This window comes from Vanellus vanellus (genome assembly GCF_965231255.1).
Source record: "Vanellus vanellus genome assembly, chromosome: 8".
In the NCBI taxonomy this organism is placed as follows: Eukaryota; Metazoa; Chordata; class Aves; order Charadriiformes; family Charadriidae; genus Vanellus; species Vanellus vanellus.
Window position 1 is genome coordinate 15,189,603 of NC_138913.1, and position 15,432 is coordinate 15,205,034.

A 15,432-nucleotide genomic window follows, 5' to 3' on the forward strand; every position below is an offset into this window, starting at 1 on the left:
GCCGCACGAAATTATCAGTTTAGAGAAAGTATTAAGCAAAAGCATATAGAAGGGAAAGACAAGTATTTTCCTTCACTTCTGGTGGAACAACCAAACTAAAATGGTAAGGAACTAAAAGGAAATGGAAAACAAAAGCTTATGCGTTTCAGGATAAGTCACAGCTCCCAGGTCCAAGATGCATAGCTTCACAACATTTTTCAACTAAAATATTATTTTTCTTTAAATTTGAATATTACTTACGCAGCTAAGAATTATTCTTCATCAATTATTCCATGCTACAAAGATTTTGTAAAATCAACATTGACAGAAGTTAGCCCACTGACTCAAGTTCATGATTAATAAAGTTATCCTAGTCCACAATTGCAGACCCCTTAAAAAGCTACTGATGTTCGATGTTTATGTCCTTAAGAAGCCAGGATAATAGGACTTTTACATTGCTCTGTTGAATGAATGCCAAGAAAACCACTTCCCCCTTCCTCCTGTGCTCCACCCCTCAAAAACAAACAATCAACAACAAAAAAAAAAAAAATCAGGAAAAGAGCTGACAGCTGGACAGGAGATAGTACACCATGTGCGTACTATTTATGAGGAGCAAGTGCTAATAACTTAAAACCCCAAATTCTAGGAAAAAAGTCTTCCAAGCCATTTAGCTCCACTTTTAAATTCCCCATTGGCACAGTACGTTCAACACTGCAGAAACCGTAACACGAGCAGCGGGGGACGCTGCCCATACTGCCTTACAGAGCACCACAAGGGAATTGGGCCCAACCTGAAAAATTCCCTTTATTAAAACAATGCTGGAATGGAATCATCTCCACAGGAATTTAGAAAAACCCTTCAAATTCCATCATCAGAATACACATAATTCACACTAATCCCCGCTGGCCAGGGAGTTTGGGGCCCTCCTTCCGCTGCTTCCACAACTACTCTTTAGAGACATCTAGGAAGGACGCGACATCCTTCTCTAAAGGATCTCTAAGAATTGGGATTTCTCCAGATCCCCTCCCGAAGCTTGGAGGGGTCCAAACCAGTCAGTTGCATCTGGTCAAAACAGACCGAGCAAAGTCGCTACTTTTATCATCTTCCCCAAAGACGCTAAAGAAGACTTTCCTGACAGTTTAGCAAGTTGAAGATGGTTTGGAGATAATCAATTTATGGTTTTAAAAAAAAAAAAAGTTTTAAGCTTTGCACATGAAGACAATGCCTGCCTCTACATCTTTGCAGCTCTAGTCTTCTACTGGTCTTGTGTTTTGACACCACCTAATGGCAAAATGATGTATCACTACCCCAAGTGCTCAAGTAACATTGTTGTTGATGCAAGCTTTTTGTTTTGTTTTTTAATAAATAAAATCCACATAAGCCTTATAGTTCTGCAGCAAGACAGATTTTAGCTCATCTATTTTCTCCTAATTTTGTTTCATACAGCTACATCTAGTGCTTAAGACACCGGCAGACTCTGAAATGCGTATGTTCTTAACATGCACAAGTCCCAAATGTGGGCATGTGAAAAATATTCCTCCCTCCTACCCCCATTTCCCTTGCAGCAGTAGCTCCGGCCTTACTACTTCAAGGTATATAGGAAAATAAATTATCTTAAGAAAACACGGTTCACAAAGGAATAATCCAATCCTTCTGCCAGAAAAAGCAAGGTCTGTGGAGAAATGCATAGCTAAATGTAGTAAAACATGAGACGAAGAAAGTGTTAAGATTTTTCAGCCTTCCTTCTCCAAAAACTTTAGAGTGTAGCCAAATGCCTCCCCTCCACTGGAGGCCACCTAAGCCCTTCCTTGGGGTTAGCTAGAAAGGAAGCTAAGAACCCACTGAAAGCAATGTGCTTTCTTCTTAAGGACAGAGCATACTGCTTTTATAGGATACCCAATTCCTGCTGTGGCAGACTAAAGAATTAAAACTTAAAATCCAAACTTTACCCCTGGAAACACTCTTTACTAGTAGGGACAATCTTAGAGGTACACACACACCAAAATTTTAGAACCGTTCTGAGGCACAAAACTTTTCAACAGTGAATACAAAAAGAAAAAAAGGCATGACAAGGTTATTATGTGCCTCTAGTACTACCATGAAACCATCACATCATAGGGCTTACACCAACACGTGCCCAGGTAAGCAGGTTAGAACAATGATTGAGATGCTCCAGGCAAGTAAAGTGAACCTGTTTTAACTGCCCTGCAGTTTAAACCTTCAAATACATCTCATTTAGGAATAATGAAATCTGAAAGAAGGTGGAAGGAAACACAATCATGTTTGTTCTGCCTAAGGTAACCTACATTTTTAAAATGTATAGCCATAAGATGTCTGGCTCTGAAATTTGTATTCAGAGAGACAAAACGGTTGGAAATATCTCCATTAGAATTTGACGTTTAGTATACTGCAATTTCGAATAAAGCCTTAAAATTACATTCTTCTGAATACTACTAAAGACACGTGCCACCAAGATCCACTGTTATGTTACAGTGATGATTTGATATGACCCATTTCCTTGGGATGGTACTTTAGCTTCTGTTGTTGTTCTGGGTTTTGGTGGCCATTCCGGATCAACCAGCAGTTCCTGAGCTAGATGCATATACTTGGCTTTTGGTGTCTTCTCTCTACAACTGAACAGGGAAGAAAGGAAACAGACTCCACAGCGATCCACAGCCTCCTGCAGAAGTGAACAGATATGACCATTCAATTGCAATAACAAAAAATTAATATAACTAAAGACAGTAAATCGCTAGAAGAAAACCTACTATTTTATTTCCTAATTTGGTACGTCATTGTCACATTGGACCTAGAGAGTGTAGTACAGAAACTCTTCGGTTGTGTCACCTCTTCTATCGTATGGCAGCAATGACATTTAAAAAACATTTAAGAAAACAAGTATTCTGCATTATCTTAACATCTAAGGTCACCAACAGCTTTTATGCATATTTTATATTAGTTTCGATAAACACAGGTATAACAGGCACCATTAAATGATGTTACTATTGAAGAATAAAAGTCAAATTCCCAGAGCGTCAAAACACTTTTTAAGCAACGAATTGTTTAACTAAAGGCCGCCAGCCATCCACAAGTGGCAGTATTTAACTTGCTGATACTGTGAAACTCAAGTCCTACAAGTATTAATAGTTGTTAAAACAGACGCAAAACATTGAACTTAAGCCTTCCTTCCTATTTTCCCTCTCCCTGTCCTAAATGCATGTAACTTAACTAGCTGGAGAAGAGAATCCGCATTCTCAAGGCTGTTTCCCTCTCATGTCTCAGAGCACCTGAAGTGTGCAGGGCTGGTATTTTAATAGCGACAAATTCTATGGTTCTCTTTACGCTCAGAATTTCTATCAGTTGATGAACTGAACCAAACATGAGCCTTAAGGACAAGTACCATTATTCAGTGACCACAAAGCCATGTTTTTTTGAACAGCCTCAACAGGACAAATGTAATTCTGAAGTGAATACATTTAATAAAATTTAGTACTGAGAAATAAACCATTGTAATTTTAACAAGAATGTATGTACAACCAGCTAAAAGCAATAAGCCAACAGGCTTAAGAAAAAGCTAGATTTTTTGATGGGATTCACATAGATTTCCTTGATGTATTAATGACAGAGGGGCAGGTCAGATCAAGATTCATGGTCACCTGAAAAGTAGAAGCCAAATCCTTCAGTCTCCTTAACCATCCAAAGTACTAATAACGTACTTCATTTGACATTTTGTTTTTATACGTGCTATAAATTATCACTCTCAAGACAGTGTTCTAAAACCCTAAGCCAAATTAATTTAATAAAGAACTGGATTAGATCCAGCATCAGCAATTCTGCTTCCGAGCAAATCGAGACGTTCTCCAGTCCTAGCATGCTAACTTGTGACAACAAATAAAATTTGCTAACGTGAAAACTGAAGATAAAGTGAGAAAAGTCTTAAAAGCAATCCTCTGGGTTTGCTTCTCAGTTCTTGCATACAGAGCTAAACCCTTTCAGTGTCAACAAGGAGAAAAATATAAAATCAGAAGCCTTTCCTTTTAATATTCAAGTTACAGAAATCTAATTTAAATAGTCTTAAGCGTAAGATAAGGCAACAGACACTTATAGATCATAAAAAAGACAAAACTGAGTTAATCTGCATGCAATGACGACAGCAAAATACTAGTCTCCAACCTGAGGCGGCTGGGGTATGGTGAGGCGATATTCTCCTTGTTTGTCTCGATTGAACACAACCTTCCAAAGGATCATATCAAGGAGGACATTCTGTGAGACATTACAGTGAGCGGGAAGAATTAAAGAAACTAATGATCATTTGTTGTTAGTGTGCATATTACAAATAAAACCCAAAATAGTGTGTTAGGCATAACTAATTCAGTGCCAGGCAAAATGGAGAGTTTACGTTATTTGTCAGTATACTTAAGTGATAAACATTTTCATTCTTAAAGTGCTCACATGAGATTTAAGAATATGAACACGTACTTTAAACCAATAGCAACAATGACCAAAGCTGCATCCATCGATACAGGTAAAAATTACAAATACACATTCTTAATGTGTTTCAATATTCTAAAAAAACCTCCGAAGCATCGCAGACGAGTGCTTAAAGCAGTTTCCCCTCACACCATCTTTAACGTTACAGCGTACTTCATGCTGGAGCTATGCTTTGCTCGTAGTTTGTTTTAAACCAGCGACATTCCCAGAAAAGCTTCCGTGGGGCGGCAAAGCTGAGCCACCAGCAGGAAGCCTGAATTCTGTAGGAGCCGCTCCAGATTTTGGAAGCGAGGGCAGAATTTGAACAATATGTTCAGCACACGTGGTTATTCTCATACGGCTGTGTGGGTGGACTCGAGAGCCTTGAACAAATCCAGCAACACAGGTGTGAACCTGTATCTTCCATGGCCTTGAGCATACAACTCTGTTCTCTGGACAGATTCCATTTCTAACATCTGACTAACCTCTGCCATTGAGAAAGGGGAGCCGATTAGACAGACTTTTTAATAGATTTTATAATGCTTATGATTTTATTATATACTAGAATTTTATACTGCTTTTCTAAAGCATTTGCCAGCAAATCTTCAGCTTGTTAGATGTTCATTTCTGCAGCCAGTCTGGTTTAAATATGTCTATACCAGGCACTGGGTAAGGAGGAACATCTGTTAGGATCTGCTTTTGTTATGCAATACTTTCTGTCATCTGGCAGAAAGAATATGCGTGCTTTGTGAACCCAGTCTGGCACCCACATGGAAATAGCAAAAGCTTTACATAGTATTTCAAAAAAACATGTTTGGGGCAACCAGAGTCAGAAATCATTCCTGTTGTAGAAACAATTATGAAACTACATATGAGTGTAGTGTGACACTAGTGTCAAACTGGCCAGCGAGACAAAAGAAGATAGATTCAATCCCCCATGTATCTCATCGTTATGAGACACTTAAAGAGGTAATTACTGAGGGATTAGTCTTAGCACAATAAACTCTAGGTGATACACCAAGAAAGTACCTTGTTAAAAGAAATAAGGAGATGCCACCAGCAGCTTTTCCTAGATACTCAGAATATGACCTGTGGTACCCAGTAACTGTAGTAAAAAGTGTAGCTAGCAGAAAATCCAGCCAGGCACACACAGACAGAAGGGCAATGAGCTATCCTGGATGCGAAGGAATGAAATAGCCTGCGATTTCCACACAACACACTGGACCCAGTGAGTTGACACCACATGAAAGAGCTTCAGGGAGCCTACAGTAATACTGCTAGAGTTGATCAAACACAGTTCCAAAGGTGGGACACAAGCAGGTTGAAGTTATGGAAAGTGAAGCGTGTATCGTAAAACAAGGTTTGGGATTTGAGGATCACTAGACAACGCTTTTGTTGGACACCTGCTGTACAATAAAACTACTTATGTCTAAAGAAAGCATTCAACTAACAGTGAAAGTGGAAGAAATGGGTTTTAAGTCAAAGCAGAACCTCCCCAACAATGTCAAGAAAATTAAATTCTATAATTGCTTCTATTCCACTCCTAAGGTACGGACAAGATAAACAGGAAAGTCTGGTTAAAAGGAATGTGACAAATCTTCCTACCAGTTTGGGTAATGACAGTTAAGTGACTAAAGTGTTGAAAGATGCTAACTCAAACCTGCATAGGAAAAAGAAGGGGGTGGGGCTTGAAGTACTGGGTGGAAGCAAACGCTCTACAGTAATTATATTGCTTAGGTTATGCTTACTAGAAACTCTGAAGTTTACAGTTTGATGTGGCAACCAACGAGGCCCAGCAGTGGAACCTTATGAACATTTAAGCCAGAGGAGAACCATTTGCCCTTGAGACACACATGCTGATACACGGACTGACTTTCTACCAGAGCCCCTTACGCTTCCACAACAGAAACATCACGAGATTGTATGAAAGTTAGAAAGATCATCTGCAGAACAAAGTAGTTTCTCAGCAGAAGCTAAGTTTAATTTATTTCTCTCAGTAAAGTTTATGACAGGAATGAAAATTGTAACCACCACTCCAGGTATCAACAAAGTTCAATCCCAAGGAATAATCTTAGTTCTTCAAAAAAGCTGATTTCCCAGAGATGGTAGTAAAAACATCAAAACGGAGTAGAAAAAGGAAACAGAAAAAAAATATTTCTATGAAGTTTGTTTAAAATTTATCAGAAGACAAAAAAGCCACAATTCCACACCTTCAGAATGACCATTTTGTTTCAGTAGCAAAGACTGCAGTATACAGTGAATTTCAATTTAACAAATAAAAGAGGAGACAGAAAAAGAAAACTATTAAGAGTTTAGTAGTACAAAAAAAGAGAAGGAATTAAAGGGCATGACAGAAACCTCAATCATAAGCAGGGTTAGAATAAATATAGGACAATGTAAGAAAGGCACAAGATCTTTAGGAGAGGATAAACTTGTTAATGACAGGGCAAAGGCCAAAAAATTAATACCTGCTGCCATGTTTTGGAAAAGATATGTTATCACCTATCATGTGAAAACAACTGAAATACATGTTCCAATAGGCAGCAACATAATAGCATATATTGCAAACTCTATTGGGAACAACATTTTGAACACAAAGCCTTGATAATTTTTATTAAACTATATATAAAAAAAACTTTGGTTGATTTTAGCTTTACTAAGTCATGAATAAGAGGGGAAAAACTAGTCAACTAGAAAGAATATTAATGCTGTAGTAATCTTCAAAGGCCAAAATGGTATGATGCAAGCAAACATTATGCTGGTTACCTTGATAGTAATCCCTCCTGCAGTAATGGAAATACTGACTAGAAGCTGCAGAAAATGTTATACAGTAACAACAGATAATTGTAGCGTGCAAGCGCTAGATAATGTTGAAAAGCTTTTTCTTCTAGCAGAAAAAAAAAAAAAAAAAAATAGTGACTAATGGCTGCAACCAAACCCCAAATGTACTCAGGTTGGAAATAAGGAGTCAATTTAACAGGGAGAAGAACTGACCACAGGAAGAAGTGACTGGCTTTGAATCTAGACTCCTTCTGGAAGATGTATCAGTCAAACTCCAATTCTCAGAAACAACATAGGGGTACCTGGATGAAAGGTGGGGCATGTTTCTGCCCACATTAACTTTGGAATTACAGCAGGAGATACCCAGAGTGACTGACTTTGGACAAGCTCAGGGCTGGAAAAAGCAGATCTGCATGAACATCTCTACCTCTGGACTTGGATCAGATTAAATTAACAGGTTATATAGACCTGCATTATTCTGAACAAAAAGCTACGTGTATGAGCCAACTGAATGAAGATGGGCTGCCCTAAGGATTTTATGTAGTTCTTTACTATGTTGTTATTCTGAACTGAATTAAGACAGCAAAAAATATAGAGAGCATTGTCCTATGAAATAGTTGAAATCATTTGTCTTTCAACTTCACCCGCCTCCTTTTTTTGTATTAATGATAAAAGATTATACTTTTAACTCAGGAAACCTTGGCACCTTCTATCTAGCCTACAAGGGCATTTTTAGGAATACAAATGTAACAAGAAACAGTGGCCACTTACACTGGCACGCTGTGAAGAGAGACCTTCTAAACAAAAGAGAAACACATACCCTTAACAGAAAAGCACACTTAAACTTAAAAACACTTAACAGAAAAGCATTTTTTCCATTTGAATTTCTTACCTCCGTCAGCACGGATACAATTGCATTGAGAATAACAATGATGAGAATTTTTAGGCGCCACTCATATGGCACACACACGAGCTGTGAGAAAAAGTTGCCAGAGGTTAGCAACATACGTATGAAGTAAACACACATTGAAAACAGGCTTGGAGTTATAAATTCTCCCTTCCTCCCTGTCCCGAGATGTGAAGTTAAAGCCGTAAAGGGGTCAAGTCTGCCCAAAAGGCAGCCAACCAGTTATCCCAGGAAGTAGACACCTGCATGTTTGCTGAATCTTACCTCAAGAAATGTGTCAATAGGTTCAACAGGATGCAACATGATGAAAAATATGAAGACATAAAGAACTATCACAGATATAACAAACAGAACTGTAAAAGAAGAAGAAAATATTTTAATTGGACCATCTCACAATCAGAGTTTTAGATAGTTTTTCCATGTACTGTGGGTTCCTTACACCTTGGAAATAACCTCTTTTCTTCGCCTAAACCCCTTCCAGGCAGATTTTGGCAATACAAGTTGTGCTGATAGCCATAAAGTGACAGAAGGCCAGACTCAATTTCTCACTGGCTCACCTGGGGAGCCGAAACATATACATGCACATACTTTTACAAACAAAGCAACTATTAACACAAATTTCTCCATACAGTTTAATACTTCCCTATTTCTATCTCTGATTACCAGAGGATAATTGTACTATGTTCTCCTAGCAACGTCATTACTGCTGATGTAGCACAACAGAACTGTAAGCGAGCCACGGATGAACAAGCACACAGTCACTTGGAGTTTTTCTTGGAACTGTATATGATAAGAAAGGACTTACAATTTTTGTAGCACGGTTGTCTAAAGGGCTTTCCTTTAGAAAATACAATTGCCACTATGAGGTACTGGAAGCTGGATATAAAAAACAAAGTTGTGTTTTCATAATTTTTAATGTTATGTTCATCATCGTCATCGTGAAGAGTCTCATTCCCATGGTGTGCAGAGCTGGTGTTTGTGGCATCCAATAGATTACACGCACTACAACATAAAAAAAAAATTAACACAGAGTTAGGGATAAGATGCGAACAAGGCCTACTTATGGACAAAAGTAATGACAGAACAAAATGCTACCGTAGTAAAAAAAGCTTATCTTTGAAAAGCTATTACAGGTAGTAAGAAACGACTGAAAGCTGCGGCAGGGAGATAGCAATTTTTGTGCATTCTGAGCTTCGAGTTCTCTTATGCTTCCAGCTTGTAAGTTAACTACATGAACTGTTCAGAAACTACCACTGTAGATACACTCTGAAGACAGGTAAGAAAACACCGCAATCTAAAAAAAAGATTAAAACATTTCTTTATTTTCAGAAGTACAAATTTGATTTATTGGAACTCTAACAGGAAAACAAAACTTTATAATATAGAAGAGTTAAAATATGTCTGAACCACTAATTTCAAATTTCAGTCTCAACTGTCAAAGTTAAGGAGTCTTCAGACCCTGCAGCCTGGCTCTGACCCAGTTCTGCCATTTCAGCCATTGGGTAACTCATACATATTAGTGTGCTTTTCAGAAAAAAATTCAGCAGACTAACAAGCTGCCGTACAGAAACTTTATTTTAAAAGTCCCCACAGGGGGTCAATAAAGAAGAGAGCAGTTATTGCCTATGGCTTTCCAGTCGTTACTGTGTCCTGCATGAAGCAACTGAAACACTTACTCAGATTCTGTTGTCCAAGGTTCATACCAGAACTGCTGTTTGACCCAAAAAAACCCACAGGTTTGGAAAGCAAGGCAGATGATGATCTGAGACAAAACGGAACACAGAAGTGGACCTGAGATAAGACCTGATGGAGGTCTTCGTGCAACAAGCTCCTTCCAAGCAGGGTTTAGACTCACTGCAAAGAGAAAAAAAAACAAGTTACACATTACATCATCACGGATTTCAAGAGTTACCCTGTTCACATTCTGTGGAATTAGAATGGCTTGCTCATGACATCACTTTAATAATTAGTCCAGAACTGCAACTGTGAAACCACCTTGGAAAGATTATACCCCACTAGAATGATGCCACAGTGCCTTCTACAGGCTGGTTACCCCAGCAGCGCAGGAGAGCAGGGGACAATAATAGAAGCCACGAGACTTAAGGAATTAGTAGTGTCTGGCCAAATTCCCTTTGTCTGGCACAAGGACTTACAGCTTGTCTCCTCAGTTCTGGTCTGCCACTGCTTCAAAGAAGCAGTTTCTATGAAACTTGAAAATGGAATTCTAGTGTTAGCCAGTAAACCCAGCGCTAGGTTCCCTATGTGGAATCAAATACTTCACTAGATAATAGTTTTCGAGTATAACACTTTGTGGAGAGAAGTTAAACTAAAAAATGCAGGAAAACATTTGAGAAAGGTGATACTGGAACAAATCCTGTTTTGATTCCAAAACCAGCTTCCTCATATCAATAGAGATTCATGACTTCTTGTACTGTGAAGAACTACTTTTCTAAGATCATGCCCACAACCTCTTTTTGGTATGACGACATTTCACAAACTTCAGAGGAATCTTAACTCAGTACACAGTGGCTTGGGTTTTTTAATGCATATATTGTAGTAGTCGTAACATCCTAACAGTATGTCACTGTACTTACTTCAAACAGGATGTAATTAGATATTAAAGAAAACTTGATCAAGTAAAAACTGCTTCAACAAAAGCCAGCAGTGGTAATCCAGCACAATACTTACTAGTGAAGACAACCACCAAAATGATTGCCAAATCAATGAAGAGAAACTGGAAATCTCCCAAATTGCTCAGGATCTAGACAGAAATCACAACTGAAACATTGGTAATTTCTTCACACCAAGAAACACCTTACAGTGACACTCCTACAGCATTAATTCTTTAAATTTCACTTTAGAAACAAGACAGTCTCTTGTCAAACTGGCTTCTTTTATCTTCAGGAGCCCTGAGTACTCTACAATTCACAGATTCCTGAAGTATCAAGGTGTGAAACAATTTCAGTTTCAAGATGCATAAGCTATTTGTAATTGAAATTTGTTTGTAATCAAACTTATATTACTGACTTTTAAAACCAATGAAATAATAGCTTAGGCCTACAGTTCTCTAAACACCATAACCTTATTATGTAGTCACCCAGCTGTCAAAATTTCCACCTCCAAGGTCCTTGCATACTTCGCGTGTTTAGTTTACTCAGAATACAAATTAAAATACAGGATTTCTACCACATGCCATGTTGCGAATCCAATCACATTAACAGGAAATACTGCACTTTGCTTTTCCCCCCCCTCCTAACTCTATACTTGCAAGCTGCTCTCTTTCAATCCTTTTCTATAAAGGAATGCATTGCCCTTTAAATAAAGTTAGGCTATTTGGAAATGCTGACAGTTTTTAAATAATGGAAAATTGTATTCTTGTTTAATTTATATGCTTATTTGGACTTCCCGCTGTACAGACTTTGTATTCACAGACATTAGTTACTGCCTTCTTTAAATAGATAGTACCGCGTTTTTCATACAGTTAATATTAAAAGCCAAAAAATACTAACAATACTTTTAATCCAAAGACAGTTTTTAGAAGGCAGGTGTTGTGTAATCAAAGAGACTTGCAACAATTTCTATTAAATATCTATCAATTTTCAAATCTCCGAATTATGTTGACACTGCTTAAGCACAATTAAATACTTACAGAATATAGCAGAGTAACACTGATGTACTGGATAATGCTGTATAATGCCATGAACTTAAATACACAGAAGGAAGTCATTAAAGCAGCACGGCCTTCCCTGTCAAAACAAGTACAATCATGTAACTAGGAAGCTTTCTGTGCACACAATTAAATTCTGCTTGGCAAAATGTTAGCTGCAATTAAACATATCGGCAAACCCTTTGAGAGACATCAGGCTGAAGGCATAGGGAGAAAAAGGGGTCAGAACGGTACATTTTCAAGTGTACACGCCTTCCGAACTGAGCCACGACCTTACTTCGGTGTTCTTTCAACTTTATGTGGTTTTCCAACAGAGGTTTTAAAATGAAGGTCTCCTTGAAAAAGCACCTATGAAGCACTAGTTTACTAGATGGATTGAATGAACATGCAGTCAGCCACAGAGCTGCTGACTTCAGAAACGTTTCTGATTACACATTACTTCATTAGTTCCACACTGACTTAACTACATTCTTCTCTGGTTGACCTTCATCCAAAATTATTACCTACCTACCAATTCTAGAATCAAAAATTGGTCAAGCCCTATTTAGGAAATTTGGTTTTTTTACTTTGTATGGTGCTAAGCAGTTATCTGAAGAATTTTACTGCTTGCAATTACACGCAGCCTTTATGGAAACTAACATATTCGCCAAGGTATCGAATTAAATACTAATGAGTAGAAGCTCACTCGAACTCTCAAGAATTAATTTTACACGGAAAAAAGGGGGTTATAGTAAAATACCAAATCGTGCTATGGCAAGCCCTTGCTCAGAGTACCTTCAGTAAAAAAAACAGAACTACTAAAAATGGGTGACTTGTTCTTTAATTCAAACTGTTCTTCTCCAGCATCAAACATATACTAATATAGGGTATGCAAAATGAGTTACACAGATGCATTTAAGTTTACAGTAAGTGGCATTACCTGATCAGCTTTGGCACGCAGGAAATACTAGGTGTCCTGGAAGTGAATGGTGATGCCACAGAAGCCTCAAGTTCAGACAAAGATATACCACCATGTGCCCTCTTTAACGCCTGCCAGTTAACATTGAAATAGAGAACATATTAAATCTTGCTTTCAGCTGTAAAATTAACTGAAGAGTTCTGTACAGAAAATAAAAATATACTTACGCCACAGTCATTTGCTCCATCTCCACACATGCCCACATAGTAACTAGAAAAGCCAAACAGATGTCAGCATTCTGGACCATTCCATAATCATAGACCAGCTAGCTTATTTCATTAAATACTTCTATGTTATTTGACTTATTCAGGGTTTGCATAATAGCGAGTGATTGCCAACGCTGAAAGCAATTACTTTTCCCGTTATACATATAAGGAAGTAGACAGAAAAGTAACATGACTTAGCCAGGTCAATCAAAGCAATAACGGTTATCAGCCCTCCATCGTTCCAAGGTGGTCTAAAGCACCATTGCTTTAGGCAAAGAGACTTTTGTAGTAGTTTGCAGAGCTGCAGGGCCTGACACCAACAAACAATATATTGACCATATATGAACAGAAGTCATCCCATTAATACTTCTTCAATACACAGAAGACATTTGATGGATTTGTTTATTAAGCCAACCGACCAGATTTATAAAATATGTTAGTTTAGTTATTTATCATTTATAACTCCACGGTAAGTCTGAAACTTTCACATCCAGCCAGCAGATGGTACTGCTCTCATTCCTGCTCAGCTAATAGGCTGATTAACAACTCAAGGAAGTTATACTAGCCCAGTCTTTTTCATTTGGCAAAACAGCTAGCAGCATACATAATTTTTTCTCTTATCACACCAAACACTGTCAACCCTCCCACCTTCTATGCTTAAGCAAATACTTACTCTACATTTTGTAAAGCTTCCACCAACTGAGTTTTCTGATCAGGTGCCATGCGAGCAAACACAGTGCCGTGTAACACAAGCTGGAAGACAGAAGATTTCTTAATGCTCACAGGGCAAAGTCTGCTCACCATCAAAAGCGCCCATATTCAAGTAACATGCTCACCTTGGGTACCAGGTCCTGAAAATGCTCCAAGATCACTGCAAATGACTTTCCATTCATTGCGAAATGGTATTTGGTCATCTGGAGATCCTCAAGGCTTTCATGGACCAATTTAACTGGAATATCCTATCAAAAGTAGTTTAATACTCTAGCTGTAGTGTATTTACACAGATACGTTGTCATTTCAAGCTAACATCCAGAGGGGTGTTCCCAGAGATCCCCCAGTAGAGGAGGTTTCTAGAAATATTACTTGAAAGAAAACCTCATACAATGAAAACAATTATTTAGAAGTAAGAAAGTGTGGTTTAGTGTTTCAACTACCAGCAGCTAGAGCAGTCTTAACAGATCGAAATGTGGGGAAAAAACCTGTCTCCTGCACAACTAAAATGTCAAATGTCACATCACAGTTGAAAAACTAGCTCCCCCCAGCTGTTTTACTACTCTGGTATTTTAAGATCTGGAAGTTAACTAGTACATCAATTTTGATTTGACACTTAACAGCAGATTCACTACTTAACGGAATAAGCTAAAAAACAAAGAAACTCAACAGTAAAACTAACTGCTTACATTCTAAGGGCATAACAACACTCATACTACCTCTGAGTTTATGGCTGGTGATGAACTAGTGCATTTTGCGAGGGTATCTGCATAATGCCAGTTGATCCTGGCAGCCTGCCCATCCTTTGGAGGTAGTGCTTCAGCAATAATGACCTTATCCTGAGGTAGAATCATTCCACAGTCTCTGGCCACAGAGATAGCAGTTAACATGTTATCCCCTGTTAAACAATTGCATTTAAAAAGGTTGCAGTTAGAAAAGGATCAATAGCATATACTGATATTCCACATAAAAGAAAAGCTAGCGAAGCCAGTTTTAAACTAGGAGAAGGACTGCCTACCATGCCAGTGACAACCTTAGGGCAAACAAAGCCTACCGACAAAATCCAAAGCCCAGCCCACTAAATTTCTCCCCTGTTCTAACATCACTAGAAACTTCGTATGCTTCTTTCAGCCATAAAGATCTCTTATTGACCAAATCTTAGTATATATTGAAAGTCAGGCAGAAAACATGCGGCCATTTAAAATATTGCTTTTTAAACACGGGCACAGAACGTGCAAACACCAAGTTGCATTGCTGGCTTATCAAAACAGTATTCCAAAGCTGCCATATCAGTGATTTAAAAAGCAAACACATATTGCATAGAAAACACTGAGCACAGATACCTAGCCTGCTTATGGGGATGTAAGTCATGCTTACAAAACAAAAAAATCCAATACAGAGTGGGTTATTATGACATAATTCAAAATGGTAGAGACCCTCAGGAGATCCTCTAGTCCAACCTCCTGCTCACAGCAGGGTCAGTGATAAGATTAGACCAGGACTTTCACCTAGCTGATTTGGAAGACCTCTAAGGTTTTTCAACCTTCAATTCAGTACGAAGCAACTTGTGCGTGGAGCTAGGGAGAGGAAGCTACAAAATAGAATTAATCCCCATACTGTTTTCTGATCTCTGACTTAGCAAAGCAACCTTCACTCGAAAAGAAACACTGGTGTCTGAATATTCTCACAATAGTTTCTAAACTTCCCTCTAGCTATAAATACAGTGTAATCCCAGCCTATTGACACTAAAATT

The 15,432-nt window shown here is 38.3% G+C and overlaps 1 protein-coding gene across 1 annotated transcript in view; it reads right to left on the reverse strand.

The window, feature by feature from the left end:
- Window positions 1-2,051: 2,051 nt before the first annotated feature.
- ATP13A3 (ATPase 13A3) overlaps window positions 2,052-15,432 on the reverse strand; it is a gene marked incomplete at its 5' end in the record, with an annotated part of 39,381 nt that continues 26,000 nt past the window's right edge. The window contains 13 exons of the mRNA XM_082486825.1: window positions 2,052-2,659; window positions 4,153-4,242; window positions 8,123-8,203; window positions 8,402-8,490; window positions 8,943-9,139; window positions 9,814-9,991; window positions 10,826-10,898; window positions 11,787-11,883; window positions 12,724-12,833; window positions 12,930-12,972; window positions 13,642-13,721; window positions 13,805-13,927; window positions 14,399-14,577. Of these exons, the coding sequence (XP_082342951.1) occupies window positions 2,462-2,659; window positions 4,153-4,242; window positions 8,123-8,203; window positions 8,402-8,490; window positions 8,943-9,139; window positions 9,814-9,991; window positions 10,826-10,898; window positions 11,787-11,883; window positions 12,724-12,833; window positions 12,930-12,972; window positions 13,642-13,721; window positions 13,805-13,927; window positions 14,399-14,577 (1,538 nt within the window). The 3' untranslated portion in view covers window positions 2,052-2,461. The remainder of the gene's footprint in view (window positions 2,660-4,152; window positions 4,243-8,122; window positions 8,204-8,401; window positions 8,491-8,942; window positions 9,140-9,813; window positions 9,992-10,825; window positions 10,899-11,786; window positions 11,884-12,723; window positions 12,834-12,929; window positions 12,973-13,641; window positions 13,722-13,804; window positions 13,928-14,398; window positions 14,578-15,432) is intronic.